General features: G+C 42.5%; 1 protein-coding gene across 3 annotated transcripts in view; it reads right to left on the bottom strand.

Annotated features, from left to right (window-relative positions):
- The window catches only part of LOC138789525 (transmembrane protein 263-B-like), a 186,538-nt gene that overhangs the window by 20,351 nt on the left and 145,382 nt on the right, over positions 1-20,805 (bottom strand). The window contains exons 2-3 of one of the 3 annotated variants that reach the window (XM_069968210.1): positions 11,914-12,097; positions 11,626-11,728 (exon numbers count right to left, since the gene is read on the bottom strand). The exons of 1 other annotated variant lie outside the window; for it this stretch is intronic. In XM_069968210.1, the coding sequence (XP_069824311.1) occupies positions 11,626-11,728; positions 11,914-11,916 (106 nt within the window). In that variant the 5' untranslated portion in view covers positions 11,917-12,097. The remainder of the gene's footprint in view (positions 1-11,625; positions 11,729-11,913; positions 12,098-20,805) is intronic. One more of the 3 variants, XM_069968209.1, reaches the window with a different exon arrangement.

The following is a 20,805-nucleotide window of genomic DNA, read 5'->3' as shown; positions in this document are numbered from 1 at the left end:
TATAGAGGGAACATGATACATACATACAGCTCATATAGAGGGAACATGATACATACATACAGCTCATATAGAGGGAACATGATACATACATACAGCTCACATAGATGGAACATGATACATACATACAGCTCACACAGAGGAAACATGATACATATATACAGCTCACATAGAGGGAACATGATACATACAGCTTATATAGAGGGAATATGATACATACATACACACACTACCGTTCAAAGGTTTGGGTCACATTGAAATGTCCTAATTTTTGAAGGAAAAGCACTGTACTTTTCAATGAAGATAACTTTAAACTAGTCCTAACTTTAAACAAATACACTCTATACTTTGCTAATGTGGTAAATGACTATTCTAGCTGCAAATGTCTGGTTTTTGGTGCCATATCTACATAGGTGTATAGAGGCCCATTTCCAGCAACTATCACTCCAGTGCTCTAATGGTACAATGTGTTTGCTCATTGGCTCAGAAGGCTAATTAATGAATAGAAAACCCTTGTGCAATCATGTTCACACATCTGAAAACAGTCTAGCTCATTACAGAAGCTACAAAACTGACCTTCCTTTGAGCAGATTGTGTTTCTGGAGCATCACATTTGTGGGGTCAATTAAACGCTCAAAATGGCCAGAAAAAGAGAACTTTCATCTGAAACTCGACAGTCTATTCTTGTTCTTAGAAATGAAGGCTATTCCATGCGAGAAATTGCTAAGAAATTGAAGATTTCCTACAACGGTGTGTACTACTCCCTTCAGAGGACAGCACAAACAGGCTCTAACCAGAGTAGAAAAAGAAGTGGGAGGCCGCGTTGCACAACTAAGCAAGAAGATAAGCACATTAGAGTCTCTAGTTTGAGAAACAGACGCCTCACAGGTCCCCAACTGGCATCTTCATTAAATAGTACCCGCAAAACACCTGTGTCAACATCTACAGTGAAGAGGCGGCTGCTGGATTTTGGGCTTCAGGGCAGAGTGGCAAAGAAAAAGCCATATCTGAGACTGGCCAATAAAAGAAAAAGATTAAGATGGGCAAAAGAACACAGACATTGGACAGAGGAAGACTGGAAAAAAGTGTTGTGGACGGATGAATCCAAGTTTGAGGTGTTTGGATCACAAAGAAGAACGTTTGTGAGACGCAGAACAAATGAAAAGATGCTGGAAGAATGCCTGACGCCATCTGTTAAGCATGGTGGAGGTAATGTGATGGTCTGGGGTTGCTTTGGTGCTGGTAAGGTGGGAGATTTGTACAGGGTAAAAGGGATTCTGAATAAGGAAGGCTATCACTCAATTTTGCAACGCCATGCCATACCCAGTGGACAGCGCTTGATTGGAGCCAATTTCATCCTACAACAGGACAATGACCCTAAACACACCTCCAAATTGTGCAAGAACTATTTACAGCAGAAGCAGGCAGCTGGTATTCTGGAATTCTGGAATTCAAAAAGGTAAACAAAATATTTTGGCTATTGAAGATAACAGTAAATTAATCACCTCAACAGAGGGAATTTTAGAGGTCTTTGCCAGGTACTACTCTGGTCTATACTCATCAGAGTGTACAAATCATTATTTCTAACCTTGTCAATGTCTTGACTCTATTTTCTATTCATTTCACAACGTATGGTGGTGAATAAGTGTGACTTTTCATGGAAAACACATATTTGTTTGGGTGACCCCAAACTTTTGAACGGTAGTGTACATACAGCTCACACAGAGGGAACATGATACATACAGCTTATATAGAGGGAACATGATAGATACATACATACATACATACAGCTCATATAGAGGAAACATGATACATACATACATACATACATACAACTCATATAGCGGAAACATGATACATACATACATACATACATACAGCTCATATAGAGGAAACATGATACATACATACATACATACATACAACTCATATAGCGGAAACATGATACATACATACATACATACAGCTCATATAGAGGAAACATGATACATACATACATACATACAGCTCATATAGCGGAAACATGATACATACAGGTCATATAGAGGGAACATGATAGATACATACATACATACAGCTCATATAGCGGAAACATGATACATACATATATACAGCTCACACAGAGGAAACATGATACATACATACAGCTCATATAGAGGGAACATGATACATACATCTCACATAGAGGGAACATGACACATACATATAGGACATGCAATACTACATGCCTGCCACTCACATATAGGACACACATATATACACATATGGCACACAAAACACACATGCCACTCAAAAATAGGACACATGGCACACATATGGAACTCACACATTTCATTCACATGTAGGACACATATTACCCCTGCAGTAATCCCACATAGGGCACAATACATGCATGCCACTAACACATAGGACACATGACACACATACATAGGTCACATGGTGCACATGGACCACTCACACATAGGATATGTGATACTTGCATGTATTTAGCTAATAATCTGCTCACTCACTTAATACCTGTCTGCTGCACAACTCCCTGTGTAATAGGAGTGGTCCAAAGTGCTGACACAGTTAGCAAGGAAACGCTGGAAGCTGTCAATCAAGCAAGCAGGCAGATATAGGGATGGGATGGGGAGCAAGGAGGCACTACAGACTTCAGCTCTTCCGGAGAACACTGACATTGACACTTCGAATAGGAGAATAAAAGCAATTTTTTATGTTCTGGCAGCACAGAAAGATATATGAAATCTATCAAGTATCTCCTTGACATAATAGATATCCTAAAGTAGTCTGGGATGTTAATTGCTGCTGACAGGTTTACTTTAACTATTAGTTGGCTTTACATACATCAGGATTTTACACCCTCTTTTGTGGAGACCTTACTCGGGCTTATGTGACTACAAAGTGCCTAAAACTCATGGTAAATGGGAGACAAGTTTTTTTTTTAATGCAAATTCACTGGAATAGTAAATCCGGGCCTATGTACTGTACATAATCTGCCATCTAATCTTTGCATATTATGAAGATCAATCATCACTGTTCCTTTTGCATAAGTCTACTGTGTACCCAAGCACATATTTCTGCGCATCCTCAGATTTCTTCCCTGTCTCTATATAAATCAGTCTGGACGATGATCATCTGGGTGACCAGTTATGGTGTCCCACTACAGGTGTTGCTTATTGTTTCACCCTTCACAAAAGTCTGTACTCCAAGTAAACTGTGGTAACGAAGCAGTACCTAAGTTTTACCACAAGATATCACTGTTGTATGTAACTGTACTTATGTTTTGCTCAGCTACAGGTAATCAAAGGGTTATTGTGATCTGTACACCAATGAGGACCTTCTCTTCTTCTCTAGCTATCTATGAGCTCCTTTCTTCAATGCTTTTCTTCTCCACCACTCACAGGAGATATTACACTACCTGTAGGAGGTTGTCACATGGGAAGAGGAAGCATTCACCCACTTTAATCAGTAGTTTTGGTTTGGTCGTTAAGTAGAGAGGACGCAAAACAAGTTGATCCCTGTCGTGGTCCAGCTGGTCCTGGTTTTGCCAGGTCCCCACTCCAGAGCTACACCCAGTAGTCTTAGTCTGGTTGTTGAGCAGGGCAAACACACATGGGAGACTTAGACAGCTTTTTCTTGAGAGCAGCACTTCCACACACTATGCAGTGTTAAGCTATTCAAGGGAGAGGACAAGTCAGAGAAACCCCAACCCACACCGAGAACAAGTCTAAAGGTGCAGGACAGTATCCAGATAACAAGAGAAACTGATCCACATTGAGCAAAGTTGCTAGAAGCCTACATACTCTATCTCGCAGCGCAGGTATAACCAGGAAATCTTGGCCACTCTGCTCAACCCAGCTAGCAAGGTCTGGGGCTTGTGTCACCCTCATAGGATGGGTCACCCGACACTGGTGGGCAAAAGGTGGTATAGCGACAAAGGTCTAAACACAGGCCCAAGCAAATGTCTATTTTCAAGTCTTTAGTATTTTACTACTTCTTCTACTAAAAGTTCCGGCAGAGCACATTACTACTCTGGTTGGGACTCTCACAACACTCCTCTCCTCTACTATGAACCTGCAATCTAAACTTCTCTCCGCTGTTCTGGACTCTCAGCACAAGCTCCTCTCAACTACTCACAGCTCCTTTACACTAAAGGTCCTCAATACAGCTCCTGTCTTATCAAGTCTACAGTCTGCTATCAGCTATTGCACAAAGTATTTCTATAGTAAAGAAGATCTATTTATGCTAACGGGACTCAGTGATTATTACTCAAGCACCTACACAGTTAATACCACATACTTGGGTCATTTTCCCTTTCTGTGGGTGGCAGTGCCAATAGCCTGGGTGGGTCACAACTCCACTCCGGACCACCGTGATAAGTACCCAAGGGACCCCCTTGCAGCTCGGAAGGTCACCGACCACATTGGAAAGGGTATAGCTTGCCACTCTAAAATAAAAACAGGTATGCCCCCATACCTGTGTGCCCACCTGGCACTGGCGTCACGACAGTATACCATCTGGCCGAGCTATATCTTGACCAACCGCCACAGTAGTGGCGTCACACAGCACCATCTGGCAAGTGACCGGTCGAGCCTCACAGCAGTGCACCACACAGTCACATCTAGCAACAAAACACGGCACATTACAACCTGAAGGGCCGGGAGGGAACGTGCGCTGCCAGGTCTCAATGTTGATTTCCCTTTGTTCAGGCAAATTGATGCCACAGATCATGCTGACATGTTCTCTTTGGTTGGTTAATTTATCTTATTGGCAATCAGATCCTGAATTGTTGGTAATTCTGCATAGATTTTATCTTAGCCATTGTAAAAAGCATGAGAAACTTCTTTATAAGGCCTCATTTTTTACAAAGGCCCCATTCACACAGGTAAGACATCCCTGTAGATCCACACTGCAACCACTACACTGCATTATGTAGATGGTCTCTTCTAAAAGTAATGCCCCTGGGGGGCAATACCCTGTAGGCTTATGATGAACAGACCTTTTCATCTTTTTTTTCTTTGCAGCAAATGCCTTTATGCGAATTTCAAACCTGTCCTTTTTCGGGACCTTGCACTTTACTTCACGGAAAAAAACGACAGCTGAAAATTTTTACTGAATAGTATTTACCAGCCATTTCCCTATTGAGTCCAATGTAATTTATTACTCAAAAACAGCTGAGTAGTTGTGAGCTGTAAAATGGCTTGAAAGCAGCCAAAAATGCTGCGTGTGAATATTGTTATGGTGCCGAAGACTCACCCGAAATCAAAATCGAGCCATCCCCTGTATGTATGAACAGACATTGAAACATACTGTATAAAAGCAGGCTCGGACTGGCCCACAGGGGAGCAGGGGAATCCCCTGGTGGGTCCAACCGCTTAGAGGGCCCCTGAGCAAGAGGTGAGCCTCCCTGTTTAGCAGCTCCAGGATGACATATGATCCCCCAGCACTGCAGCACAAGCCTGTGAGTTATGTGCACTCATTTGTAACTCTCTCTTATACATAATCCTGTTGGCAAGTTACTAGCAATTGAGCTAAAATCGCTACTCACATGCACAACTTTGTGCAAAGCTGCTATAGTAATGTGAAAGATTTGGTGCTGGTTATAACTGGTGTATGTAAGGTGGACCCCTAGAATCAAATTCCCTGGTGGGTCCAAGGTACCCCAGTCCAACGAAATGAAGCAAAAACAGAGGCGGGCGGCACTATAGACTACTAAATGAAGAGGCGGCCTGCAGGAAATCTAATAGGTGGAAACAATCTGCTGCTGCGATATTCCAAAAAGGTGGTGCAAGAAAACTCCCAAAGGCATAGAGCAATCACAATGGCATCAGCATAGATAGAAGGAATAATGGAGTGCACTCACCGGAATAATCTTCATGGCTTTATTTTCTGAAACTGAAAAACATGTAGGACCTAGTGCATACACGGACAGGGTGAACGCTAGGAGACAGACAGGGCGGTGACAGGCTGTTTCGCGCGTAACCGCGCTTCTACGGAGGTCCGTAGAAGCGCGGTTACGCGCGAAACAGCCTGTCACCGCCCTGTCTGTCTCCTAGCGTTCACCCTGTCCGTGTATGCACTAGGTCCTACATGTTTTTCAGTTTCAGAAAATAAAGCCATGAAGATTATTCCGGTGAGTGCACTCCATTATTCCTTCTATCTATGCTGGTACCCCAGTCCAACATTGTATAAAAAGCAAACACTTGGAGGTGCTGTCTGAAATCTTTTTGCAGTATTTAAAATCAGCTTATATTCCAGAGAAAGTCTCATCCGGTCATTCACATTCAAACAAATAGGTGATTATTAGAGATGAGCGAACCTTGAGCATGCTCGAGTCGATCCGAACCCGAACTTTCAGCATTTGATTAGCGGTGGCTGCTGAATTTGGATAAAGCCCTAAGGCTATGTGGAAATCATGGATATAGTCATTGGCTGTATCCATGTTTTCCAGACAACCTTAGAGCTTTATCCAAGTTCTGCAGCCCCCACTAATCAAATACCGAACGTTCGGGTTTGGATCGACTCGAACCCGAACCCGGTTCGCTCATCTCTAGTGATTATGCAATAAAAGGCTGGGCCAAGTTGGTCTTACGCAGGCAAAACAGGTGACTTGTTTGTAACAGAAAATCTTAGTTATTGTCCGACAGAGTAGCTCCTCTCCCCTCTTGTATAAAGGAGGAGAACCATAGAGGGAACAATTCTTCTTGTCCATATGACCAGAACCCTCCAGTTGGGACAACCTCTTTAAAAGACTTTGGAAACACTTTCTTATCATATGTCATTCCACTACAGTCCGTCTGGCTGTTCCTCTTGTTGGAGTCCTTCCTCAGGCCAGATCCCTGTTCAGCACTCTCTTTGGCGTCATGACTAATAGACACCTCTATATTTTCTAGCTCAGGAACAAAATTCAGCCTTTTAAAGGACTTGTAAAACTAAACCTCTCTGTCAATTCTCCAATTCTCTGCTGCCATGGTTTTTATAAGGGACCCTACCCAATGACTTGGGGCCTGAGATATATACAGTAGTTCTATAGGTTCCTGTACCGTGTTAAAAAGCTTGTCAATTCTCTATATGTTGGTGTTATCCTGGCTTGTTCTTTAACTACGTCTTCTTATCTGCTGCCTGCCCTGACCTTCGGCCTTTATACCACTGCATTATCTCTGCCTTTCCTGACCTCAATTTGTTTGACTCTGGTTTCTGTCTTCTGTTTTGGATTATCAAATGGGTTTTCTGTCCATCTAAGCAGCGCCTAACATTCTAACAAAGTCTACTTTGGGGTTAGTGGCCTAGGGATTCCTTGTGATAAAGTCCACACCATCTTCCTGGTTTAGCCCAACCACAAATCTTTAGCACCCCGTTTCACACCCCTAGTATGCCATGGGTCAATGTAATTCAAGGAGGCCACTTGTTTTTTTTTACCTTTTTGGAAAAAATATTAACAAGAAATGTGAGATCCCTGTTTGTTACAGTCATCTAAGATCTAAACCACATGAGCAGTGACAAAGATCCAATGAATCTAACTCAGGTAGACAACCCGGGCAGCAATCTCTCTAATTTGACATATCTTTTGTAGACATCCACGGATACAAAAATGTAATCTCCTGTGACTGTCATTCAGGAAGCAAAGCCATACAAACACTCCGACACACCAGCATATATCTTATACTCTGCTCAAAGGATGGGAGATGGACACATTGTATAGACAGCTCTATTGTCTATGTTATCTGTAAGACTCCACACAAAAGGGCAACCCTGTCCCTCGACTTGTAAAGGTCAGTTCTTGGCCGGAGCAGCCAGTGGAAAAATGACATTTTAGAGATGGACGAAAAGGTTAAAATATTCCTGTAGCGCATCCTACGGCTAAAATGTCTGTCAGCTGGGGAGGTGAAGAAGCTGGAATAGCTAAAGGTGAGCAAATCCACCCTGCCCAGTACCGAGAGGTCACCGAAAATACGGTTTGCATAATCTTCATATTCCCTGGGAATCCAAGGCTACGGTCTCGCCAAAGACACTACATGGCATATATCAAAAATGATATGCAAATGTCACTGGGTATAACGGAAAAGGTGATACTGGAAATATTAGGAAGATGAATGATTTATGACATTCACAAAAATGCATCTGACTGATTTGGCAAGTAGCCTGGCACCATACACAGTGATCCTCCAGGTAAGGTTCTGCCCTTAGAGTGGCAAATGTACTAACGTACTGATATATATGGCTTCAGCCACTAATATGGCTGCCTCAACAACTTCAACATAAAGGGTAATACCATCTAAATTCATAGTATAATAATATATTAGAAGATACCATGAGTGGATTAAATTAAGATATCATAGATAGAAACCAATGGTTTCAGCATCCAGATGTTCACGATCAAATAATGGCAAACCTAGGGGCTTATCATCACTAGGAAGTTTTTATGACTATACTAATTGGCCTACATCAGGGGAACCTGGACAGGTAAGTATAATCTTTATTTTTTTTCTTTAGGCTGGGTTCACACTACGTAATCTGTTTTATTCATCCGTTTTTTGGAAAAAAAAACACAAATGAAAAAAATGGATGCATTTGTGTGTGCATCCATTTTCATTAGTTTTTCCATTGACTTCCATTATAAAAAAAGGATCAAAATGCATCCATTTTTTTTAATGGACATAAAAATAAGGTCAGCTACGTTTTTGTGTACGTTAAAAAGAAACAGATGCGTTTTGATCCCTTTTTTTATATAATTAAAGTCAGTGGAAAAACTGTTCACAACGAATGCATACAAATGTATCAGTTTTTCCATCCGTTTTTTTGCAAAAATGGGTAAAAAAAAAAAGGTTTGCAAAAACGGAGTGTGAACCCAGAATTAGGGTGGTATTACACGGGCCGATGGGGGCCTGATAATACCTGTAAACGGGCCTATTACACGGCCCGATAATTGTTTAACAAGGGCTGCAGGGACATCGTTACCTATGTCCTTGCAGCCCTTCTTTAAACTGTATACATCACCTGTCCAGGCTGCAGGGCTCCTCTTCCTCTGTGCTTCTCCCCGGGTCCGCTCACTCCAGCTTCAAAGCGGCCTGTCTCAGCTGACAGGCCGCTCAGCCAATCACTGGCCGCGGCGGCCAGCTGAGACAGGCTGCTCTGAAGCTGGAGTGAGTGGACCCGGGGAGAAGCACAGAGGAAGAGGTGCCCTGCAACCTAGGTAATGTATTCTTCTTTGCATATTGTCAACGTCGGCCGCGCACCACTATTACATGTAGCAGTGCGCGATCGTTGTCCGACGATTATAGGTCAGAACCTAAATCAACGATCAGCCGATGACAACGATCATCGGCTGATCGTTGTCTTTATTACACGGAACGATAATCCGCCGGATAGGGCCGATTCGGCCGATTATCGTTCCGTGTAATAGTACCCTTACCCTAGCAACAACTGTCGGACATGCATTGTATTACATGTAGTGATGCACAGCCAGCGTCCAATGATTTTCAAACATGTTAAAAGACGATTAGCCAATGATCATTTGTTCAGCTGATCTTTGTCTTTATTACACGGAACAATATTTGCTCAAATCCCCATGATCTGGCAGATTATCGCTTCATGTGATAGGGTCCTTAAACACCCCTGACTGGAGGGACAGGGCAACCTTCTTGGTAAAGACTTTTGTATGGCTGCAGTACTAATCATAGTCAAACCAAATGTGCAGTGAAAGTAATTTTAACCCAAGCAAAACCCCTCAGGCATTGGGAAAGGGGTAACAATATACAATATAATTTACCTAACCCCAAGGTATAAAACCCCTTATTAGCAAAACCCCACCCCTAAAACTTGGCTGTTAATAATGTCATTATAAATAAAGTTATAAGTATGAAATGACCCTAAAGTTAAAAAGACCATTTGCTCTCTGGGTACTTGTAGTGATAAGATGGTAACCCTTCACTGTGATTGCGATTGGAGGCTGCAGTCCTCCATCACTTAGATTCAGAGCATTCCCAACATGTTTTACTGTAACTACAGCATCATCATAGGTCAACGGTTGCCTCGCTACCACCTGAAAACACTGTTAAAGTGAAACATTTTGGGAAGGCTCTGAATCTAAGTTTTAGTCACAGTTAACCTTTGTATGTTCAGTAATAGAGGACTGCAGCCTAATCTTTAGATGTAGAGCATCCCCAACATGTTTTACTGTAACCAAAAGATCAGCAAGGGTATCAAGGCAGTCATTGCTTCACTACCCCCAGATAATGCTGTGATTACAGTGAAACATGTTGAGGAAGCTGAGTTTACTTCTGTCTGTTTAGCAATGGAGGTCTGCAGTCTCTGATCACAATCACAAATATAATAAAAGGTTAGTAACTTAGCCGTACAGGTCTATCTGTTTAAACACACAGAGTAATCAGTCTTTATAACTTTAAGGCCTTATTCATACATTCAGTGATTTTCAAGGTCCGTGGATGAAGTCCGATATCTATTTTCGCGAGTTGTGAAAAAACATCCATGATTGCATCCGTTTTGCATCCGTCTTTTTCATGGATCTGTTTAAAGCTTTTATAAATTACACAGATTACATAATATCCGTGTTTTTTCACTGATTGCATGGATGTCAGATCCGTGCAATCTGTGAAAAACACGGATCTCATAGACTTCTATGAGGGAATCCATGCCGTCATCTTGTCCGAGTTATGACTTGTTCTCTTTTTTTTCACAGAATGGATGGGGGATCCGTGAAAAAAAACGGAACGTGGGAATAACCCAATAGAAAGCAATGGGCTATAATATTGGCGTGATCAGGAACAACTTCACGGAACGTGTGAATAAGGCCTAATGGTAACAATGAAGGAAATATTGTACCTTGGCCTCTTCAGGGTTTCGGGAGTCACTAATCCGATATCCTAAAGCAGGCCATAAGTATTATTAAAACGTGCTGGCGACCCAATGATTTTTGGATGGCTTGGACAACTATTTTATGTATTATGATGCCTCCTTACAGGGGACTGAAGAAAAGGGCATGTTAGGTTCAAGTCTCGCAGAGTTTTCTCTCGTCTTTCAAAACAAACAAACGTTTATAATCACTTAGGGGGAGAGTTATCAAACTGGTGTAAAGTAGAATTATCTTAGTTACCCATAGCAACCAATCAGATTCCATTTTTCTTTCCTCACAGACTCTTTGGAAAATGAAAGGTGGAATCTGATTGGTTGCTAGGGGCAACTGAGCCAGTTTCACTTTACACCATGAGGGAGATTTATCAAACATGGTGTAAAGTAAAACTGGCTCAGTTACCGCTAGCAACCAATCAGATTCCATTTTTCTTTCCTCACAGACTCTTTGGAAAATGAAAGGTGGAATCTGATTGGTTGCTAGGGGCAACTTAGAAAATTCTACTTTACACCATGTTTGATAAATTTCCCCCTAAAAGTCTGTATGTGAATGGGGGAAGCACTACAATAGGCCTGGAAAACCCCTTCACACCTATCTTAATAACCTATTAATACCACATTATATGATAAGTGTAGAATCTACATTTCTGGTCCCGTCCCATCCACTGACTTCCTACCTATGGTATATTTGCATTTCTAGTGCGTCCTCTGGCTTTTCTAATGAGATGTTTCTTGCTGTGTACAGTAAACTCTTACTTATGGTAATCTGCACACTAAAGGCTGCTCGGCGGTGCGGGTGTGTCTGAGAATTGATCAAAAGTCTATTGGGAGGTAAAAAGCATCCTGGGAGGTCACTCATCTGCAAAGAGAAAAATCGGAGATGAAAGCAGAATCATTTATTGTATACGAAGCAAGAAATGCCTCCCCTGCCTATATGCATTTACATTACACGCTTTGATTATTTGGATTATTTTACGAAATAAAGCCCTTGTGTCTTTCTGATACAATACAAAAATAATAAACTTTCTAATATACTCCTCTTACCATTTCACACTCTTTCTGATGCTGCTTGTCCAATTTGACTCTCCCACTTTTTGCTGACAATGAAGGATGATGACATTATTATACTGTCATGAGTGGTGGGAGAGACAAGTGCCATACAGCAATTTGCACATGGACCAGTATCAGTAGGGAAGTCCGTTCTTCTTGTAAGCATGAGTTAATGTCTCTAGGGATGAAAAAATACAATGAACACAATGACTGGACTCCACCATTGCAGAATGTGATTACATTACGGCCAATTCAATTGATAAGCTTTTAATACATAGATGAGCTGGGTCCTCTTTGCTAGTTGTGTAGGTGCCTCCCAACTCTTCCCAACAGATGTTGTCGGTAGAGAGAAGGATACGGCATGTTGGATGTTATCTGGCCTCTCCTTATGTTCTCAGGTAGCTAAGCAGCTGCTGGAGGAATCTGGCAGAGACCCCCCCAATACTGTCATTGAGAACATATCACTGCTCAAGTAAGCCTGCATGTGTATAGGGGGATCAAGAGAGGTACTGTGGTTGTTGTTCGGCCGATAGCAATTCTTTCACCTTTGAAACCTCACCAAAAAGTAGCGTAAAATACGTTGATTCCAAATCTGTAATTTTTACCCTACTACTCACTTTCATTCTCCTGCTGTAAGGAAAGCAAAGGAGTCTTAGGGTACTATTACATTACCGATGTCCTTGCAGCCCTTGCTTAACTTTATACATTACCTATCCAGGCTGCAGGGCTCCTCTTACGGTCTTCTCCCCGGGCCCACGCGCTCCAGCTTCAGAGCGGCCTGTCTGAGCTGACAGGCCGCTCAGCCAATCACTGGCCCGGACCGCCGCGGGCAGTGATTGGCTGAGCAGCCTGTCAGCTTAAAGGGGTAGTGCAGCGGTAAACAATTATTCACAGAATAACACACATTACAAAGTTATACAACTTTGTAATGTATGTTATGTCTGTGAATGGCCCCCTTCCCCGTGTCCCACCACCCCCACGTGTACCCGGAAGTGTGGTGTGCTATACATACCTGTCACGTGCCGACCCCCGTCTCCGATCTTCAGTCTGCGATGTCGTCTTCGGACGGCCCGGCCGAATCCCTCCGAGCGTCCTGAGTGCCGGCCTCCCTCTTCAGCATCAGATGCTCAGCCGCGATTGGCTGAGCACAGTTTGGCTTAGCCAATCGCGGATGAGCAGCCGATGACGCGGCAGAGGGCGGCCGGCACTCAGGACGCTCGGAGGGATTTGGCCGAAGACGACATCGCTGACTGAAGATCGGAGACGAGTCGGCACGTGACAGGTATGTATAGCGCACCACACTTCCGGGTACACGGGTGGGGGTAGTGGGACACAGGGAAGGGGGCCATTCACAGACATAACATACATTACAAAGTCTGTGAATAATTGTTTACCGCCGCACTACCCCTTTAAACAGGCCGCTCTGAAGCTGGAGCACGTGGGCCCGGGGAGAAGACCGCAAGAGGAGCCCTGCAGCCTGGATAGGTAATGTATAAAGTTAAGCAAGGGCTGCAAGAACATCGGTAATGATGTTCCTGCAGCCCTTGTTAAACGATAATCAGGCCGTGTAATATTCCTTGTAAACGAGCGGTGATCTAGCAGATCGGCGCTCAATTACAGTTATTATTGGGCCTTCATCGGCCCGTGTGATAACATCCTTAGGGTCCACATACAATTTATACTAAAGCCAGTGGCGGGTTTGGCTTATGGGATAGGAGCCTCTTCAGTCTTATGTGTGCTGGATTTTCACTGCCCGACTCGAAGAGATAAGCTGGCACCAGAGCAGTCTGGCAGCAACTTACCCCACCTCATAGAGGACACAGGAACATTTGGTCATGTCAAATGTTCATGTATATGTGGAGAACAGAGGAGAAAACTATTAGTGAATTAAGGTTCGTCTGACAGTTATTGATCGTGTATAGGGCCTTAATGATTATTGGTCAGATAGACTGATACTGTTTAATGGGCCCACCATCAGCAGTAAACACTCATTAGTCAGCTGTGTGTCGTTGGCTATGCATCTCCCTCATATATAGGAGATGCGCGGCTCACAACAATCAAAATAAAGGGCCACACAAACAATTCAGTGACCATTGAACAATGTATAGGCTTCTACTTTTTAGTGCTCACATTGGCTATGGGTCTGCCTATGTAATACTACCCTTAGTAGTCCTCTCTATGCATGAGCATGCAGTCCATGCATAATTTTCCAGGAATGCAAATGAATAAAAGGATGAAAATTACCGAATGAGCATCTGTTAAGCTATTCACTATAGTCTAAGGACCCTATTTGACGGGATGATTATCATGCAGAAAACTGTTATATCTTTCAAATGTAAATGGTAATCGTCCTGTGTAATTGCAGGCAACCATCGAAAAATTTCTCGTGCTGTTGATCGTTCATTTAAATCTGACCCTAAAATTATCGTTAATCTTTCGCTGTAATTCCACATTTATTCACTACTCGTCCAGTGTAATTCAAAATCGTTCCTTCTATTGCCGGGATCAGATGGAGTAAACAATCGTAACTAATGACTATATTACACGTTATTATCGTTCTGTGTAATATGGTGAACGATAAACAATCTCGTTTGCGATCGTTTATTGTTAATCGTTAAAAATCGCTTAATCTACTAGGACCCTAAGTGGGTAATAGAAGATACATATGGTCCTTTTTACACGGAGCGATAATTCACTCAAGCGATCGTTGAAAGATTTCAACAATTTGTTTTTTTATGCCAATCAGCATTTAGACGGAGAGATAAATCGTTTGAAAATTCGTTATTGCGATCGCTTTAAAATCGCTAAGGGCCATCTCACACACTAGGATGAATCTTTCAAAGACTCTTCAGACGAAGCGATCTGCGAATTATCTGCGAACGACCGGCGATGATTTGATCGCTTGATCGTTAGCTGTGTTTACATGCACCAATTATCATTCAAATATAATGGTTATGGCGAAAATTTGAACGATATTTGCTCCGAGTCGAAGGACCAATAGTCCCTTAAAGTTCTATTAAGTAAAACCTGTTGCAGCCGTGATGCGGACACTAAATTCACCATGTGAAATTGGACATTAGGATAAAACCCTTGGTTGACACTGTTCATTACCGAGTTGTTAATTCTTCATGCCTAGGTTTTTTTTTTCTGAAAATGTCTTAATTCCATTAAATATATTATCAAAAACATCAGGAAAAACTATAGCCATCTAACCAGAATGTCCTGTAAATTATCTGCAATCCCGGTGTCCTTAAACGGACTGATTTAATAGGTGTTAGATTAGCCATGACTACTAATAAATACTACAGATCCCGCCGCACAACAAGAGGTCACAATACCAGGTGGGGGGGTCCTACATGTCACTTTCCATTAGCTTTAATACTCTATTTGCAGGATCACAGACTCCCATTAATCTTTCTATAATGAACACAGCTCTTGCACAGATGGTTCTTGCTGACCACAGATTTCGCTTTCTAGATTCCGTCAATACTGCAGCTCGGTGGGTCTCCTTGGCAGTGAGGGGTTAATGATGCTGAGCCTAGCACTTCCCTCCAGTAGTGCCCAAAGCAAACTCTGCCAAGCATGCAGAGATGGGCATCGTTGATGGATGGGGGCAACGTGCGAGTGTGGATTTACGTGCAATGGAGACTCCTTGCCTGGAAAATCTTACAATTTAATGTGATGTTGCTGAGACAGATGGCGACATAAAATGTAAAAATACCGAGAATGAAGCCCCGTCCTCGGATTAATGGTCATGCATTTCTTGACATAAACATGTGACGTTCATTTAACAGTGCTTAGAAATGCAAATTAAAGGGGGAAATGGGATTTCTGGAGAAAATCAATGCATGCATTAAATCCATGGACTAAAAACACATAGGGGCCATTTACTACCTCTAAATATAGAAGAATGGATGGAGTACCAGCCATTATGTTCTACGCAGCACTAAGCACAATGATGGCCTCCATAGTGTTCAGTGCTCCAGCTGCAACGAGTTCGGGATTACGATCTAAGTGCTGAAGGTTCAAATAGAAGAGTATGATACCACTTACGGCCGTAGACCATTATGACTAGCATGTAAGCTATCTGCTGTACCCTGTGCTACTATGGTCCCTGAGGTCATATTAGTATGTATACTAACAGTCCCTAAGCCCATTGCAAAATCTGTTCTCAATTTTCACCTCATTTATAGCACTAGGGCAGAGGGACCTTTTGGGCTCCCTCCAATGCTGGGGATCTGGTACACCACCTTTAGTTATTGCCCAATGTTGCATCATAGAACTCTCTGAAACTTACAAATCCCTCAGAAGACCATTACATGACCCCTTTATAAACAATCGATGTATCGTTCGCACAGCCTATTAATATGATCATAAGTGACATATTCTGTTTACACGGAAAGACGTTTGGCCAACTACCAATTCAAATGGCTGAAAAGATGTGCTGAACTGACGAACAAGAGATTTCAGCTGATTGTTGTCCCTTTAACATGAGCTGATTATTGGCAGTAAGGGTCCGTTCAGACTATGGAATTTGTGTGGAATTTCACTGCGGACTCTGCTTAATGTTCCACCTGTTCCATTGATTCAGTAGGATGTCAATTCTTTGGGTGGATGCCGGTGTGCGCATGAGACATTCTATTGAATCAATGGACTCCCTTTGAAATTCCACGCTAATTCCATAATGTGAACGGACCCCATGTGTTTCTACCTGCTGATAACCGGCTAATGTAAATGGACCTTCAGTCTAGGCCCTTACCCTGATCAGGAAGAACCCTCCCCCGATACAGGGCCAGAACCTCGTAACAGCTGTCTACAGATGGATGAGTTTTAGAGATGAGAGAGCCTTGAGTGCCCTCGGGTTTGTCCAAATCCGAATGCTCAGCATTTGATTAGTGGTGGCTGAAGAAGTTGGATGCAGCCCTAGGGAATCCTAGAAAACATGGATACAGCTATAGGCAGCAAGTTTTCCAGGCAGCGTTAGGTCTGCATACAACTTCTTCAGCCACCGGTAAGTAAATGGAGAGCGTTCTGGTTTGAATGAAGCGTGAACTTCGCTTATCTCCAGTGACTTTCCTTTCTAAGAGAGATTTTAGCTCAACAAATGGATTTAGGTCCCAAATGGATTACATTTTGGATTTAGTTTTTTTTTCTCTTATAAAACCTTTTTCTAATCTAATTTTTGTATTTAATTTGGAAGTGCATTTATGTATCATCAGTGAAGCAGATTGAATTCAGTGATTAATTCTCTGGCTTCATATAATATGTGAAGAATGCCAATTTCTATTGCAATCGATGATATATCGCCAAGACGCAAAAATGCATCTACATTTCTTCTTTGATAAGATCCCACAATAATTAGATTAAGAAACAAACATTTTTATTTTAAACTGGGATAAAAAAAACTTCATCACTCTCATTCCAATGGTTACTGGTCTCTGCTGCTCATCATTTCTTGGTTACGTCTTGACTAGAGATGAGCGAACCTGGAGCATGCTCGAGTCGATCCGAACCCGAACTTTCGGCATTTGATTAGCGGTGGCTGCTGAACTTGGATAAAGCCCTAAGGCTATGTGGAAAACATGGATATAGTCATTGGCTGTATCCATGTTTTCCAGACAACCTTAGAGCTTTATCCAAGTTCAGCAGCCCCCGCTAATCAAATACCGAACGTTCGGGTTCGGATTGACTCAAACCCAAACCCGGTTCGCTCATCTCTAGTCTTGACACAAAAAAGTGCAGCTCCCCAAATCACTGGCCACAGCGGTGTCCTGTCTCAGGTCATAATTAGGTAAGAGGTCACCAGGAAGTGGTGAGCAGCAGGGACCAGGCATGGTCAGAATAGAACCGCAGATATTTTGAAAGGTTTTTATTTTACTGTCACCAGCCTGCCCCTATTAAAGACCAGACATCTTCTATAAGGACCTTCTTAGCCCAAACATGACATAAAATGCACCTTCAAAGTACTTTGTACCAGTGCTCCTCACGAACAAGTAGAGAGTTCACACGAAACAGCTTAACATTTCCATCGATAGCTTGTGAATCACTGTGTGTGCATTGGTGAGATAGAAAAATTAAGTTGCCCATACATTCAATAGCTGTTGGGTGAAATGTGAATGTGTTTTCAATGGAAGAGAAGAATAAGCAGGTGCCAGACACCTTTGGCAGTGGCTTATCTCCTGCATGTTGAAATCCAATGTGCCCTTCTTTCACCCAATACACATTAAATAGTTGGCTGGTTCAGCTGTAATCGGTGGGTTTGGCCACCTTTCAACCAATCTGTGCCCTTCCGAAACACAGACTATGCAAAAGCATTCTCTATCCAGTTTCCTAGCAAGGAACAAAAAGACATATGTCCAGGAAGGTTAACCTGGAAAACGAAGGGTGGTATGGAAAGAGAGAAGTCCTTGCGATCCTAGTTTAAAGGAAGACAGTGCTAAACTTTTATCTTCCAGAGGACCATGGTGGATCTCCATACTGTTTTAGATACCAGCATAGTCCCCTTCGTCATCAGCATTTCCCACCCTCTGCCTCTCCAGCTGTTGCAGGACTAAAACTCTCAGGACATAAGAGAAACAGGTCACTGATCTCAGGGAGACCAGCCAACGATAACACTGTCGGCTGGTTAAAGCACTTAATACAGTGAAATCCTAGGTGCATTGCTCCCTGGAAGACATGAATATGCCAAAAAAAGCCAGTGGAGACTCATTTAAGAGTCTCAAAACACAGGACTAGCCAAATACTCCTCTGGGAAAGGCCCAGCCAAGGGGTGGCTCCTGTAGGAAAGCCCCCAAAACCACCATATTACGTGGCCCTATAAGTCAATGTAATGACAAGGAAAGGACCAAGGCCGGGTATACATCCACAGACAGCTGTTTAAGGGTGTTGCCCTCATCAGTGTGGAGCAGGATTCTGGCTAAGTGGGAGCAATCCCTAGTAGAGTCATACAAGAAAAAGATCACTGATCTCAGGGGGACTAGCCAAAGATAACACTGTTGGCTTCTGGTTTAAGTGCTCAATGCAGTGAAATTCTAGGTGCATTGCTCACTGGGAAACATGAATATTCAAGAGTTTCGAAACACAGGACTAGCCAGATATCCCTCCGGGAAGGGCCCGGCCGAGGGGTGGCTCCTATAGGAAAACCACCATATTAAGTGGCCCTATAAGTCAATGTAATCACAAGGGAAATACCAATTCTCAGGACATGAAGGGTATTGTTGTTTTGCAACATGTAAGGGAACACTGTTCTATCTTATGGATGTGCTGATATCCATATTGGTTATTCACCACCATGTCCACCCAATAGTTCATAGAATTTAGTTTGAGAGTAACCAGATTTTTTTTGTTATTTTAACATTTTGGTCAAGGGTAGAACAACGTCTTCCATTACAAGTTTTCCTCAAGCTATAAAAATACCAGTCGATAAATAAGTAATAACAATGCTATAAAACGTTGAAACCATTGGGGGAAACGTTAAATGTACAACCAAAGTCTACAAAAAAAAAATGTAACTGCTGAAATATTCATAGGAAGGTATACCGTGCATTGCCAGAAGGCATTAGAAAACCTCGCTAGAACAATAAGAAGCGTTGCATAGATTGTCTCCCTATAGGCTGTATACATATAATCCTAACTAACCCAGTAGAGTAGATCTTGGGTTAATGCTATTTACAGAGAAGCGCTTTTAGTCATGGTTGTCCCCATTGGGCTTTTCGAGCAAAGAAGATGAATTTTTGCCAACACTGAATATTTAGCTACAGATAATTTCACCCTTGTCTGGAACCTTCAGCGTAGGATACAATTTCTGGCTCTTATATAAATCCAGAGTCATTGAAACATTGCATTAAAATGGGCTCTGAATTTCATACCCTTTTGTATGGAGGCAGATACATCTAGGGGAGGATAAACCATATAAACAACCTGTGCAGAGACCTAGTGACTAAAGGGGCCAGCTGCACCTAAAATGCAGGGTCCTATTGTCTATCAGACTCCAGAGATTGATGGTAACACATAAGGAGATGTTCCACAATAAACTATTGGAAAGCAAGCGGCGCATGAACTACCCCGGTATAGGGGACCCTAATAGATTTAGTGCTCTAGTACTGCAAAACCTCTTCTACACCAATGCACAACCTCCGATGATCCTTCATATAGAATGGTATGAACATGAGATGTAAAAATCAACTTAAATTTTAGTTAAAAAAAACTGCTGGAAGACAAGACTTTCATGGACAACCCCTTTAGCTCATAGATCATGATGGATACAGAAGAGAAGCTTCAGCATAACCCTCAGTTCACACATGCGCTACAGGATTGTGTCTGGGTTTCCCTCAAGCTTTTTTGCTGTTCCAAGAACTTTGCAGTCTGCAGAGCTTTTCGCTAAAAACTCTATTAAAAGTCAATCTCTGTACCAGTTTGGCTCTATTGGACGAAGGAAGCCTCATAGCAGCCATGGCACTGTTATAAATGGAAGTCATGAGTAAATAAATAAAGGTAATAAAGTCTAAAGCCAGCGGACAAATTAGATAAGTATTGGCTTAAATATTTTTTGCAGGACTAAAGGTCGTTAGTTTAGGTTTGGACCTCAAACCGCCGGGTGCCAACCATGCATTGCTACGTGTAATAGCGATGCACAGCTGACGATTGCCCAAACACCTGATATCTTACCTCTCCCTGCTCCCCGCCTTCTCTCCAGTGCTCCGCAGCTTCCTGACAAAAGCCATGCAAACTATTTGCAGATGTTGCACTTGGTGGCATTTGAACCCACAACCCCTGCAAGGCTACAGTGCTAACCACTGAGCCAGCATGCAACTTCAATTGATTCATCCTTTTGTTCTTGTGGGGACAAGCTGCTACCAGAGGAGTCAGATTCCCGCTTGGGTGACT

Source organism: Dendropsophus ebraccatus, chromosome 4 (assembly GCF_027789765.1).
Source record: "Dendropsophus ebraccatus isolate aDenEbr1 chromosome 4, aDenEbr1.pat, whole genome shotgun sequence".
In the NCBI taxonomy this organism is placed as follows: domain Eukaryota; kingdom Metazoa; phylum Chordata; class Amphibia; order Anura; family Hylidae; genus Dendropsophus; species Dendropsophus ebraccatus.
Note: the sequence above shows the minus strand (reverse complement) of the source record. Positions and strands in the feature narration are given on the sequence as shown.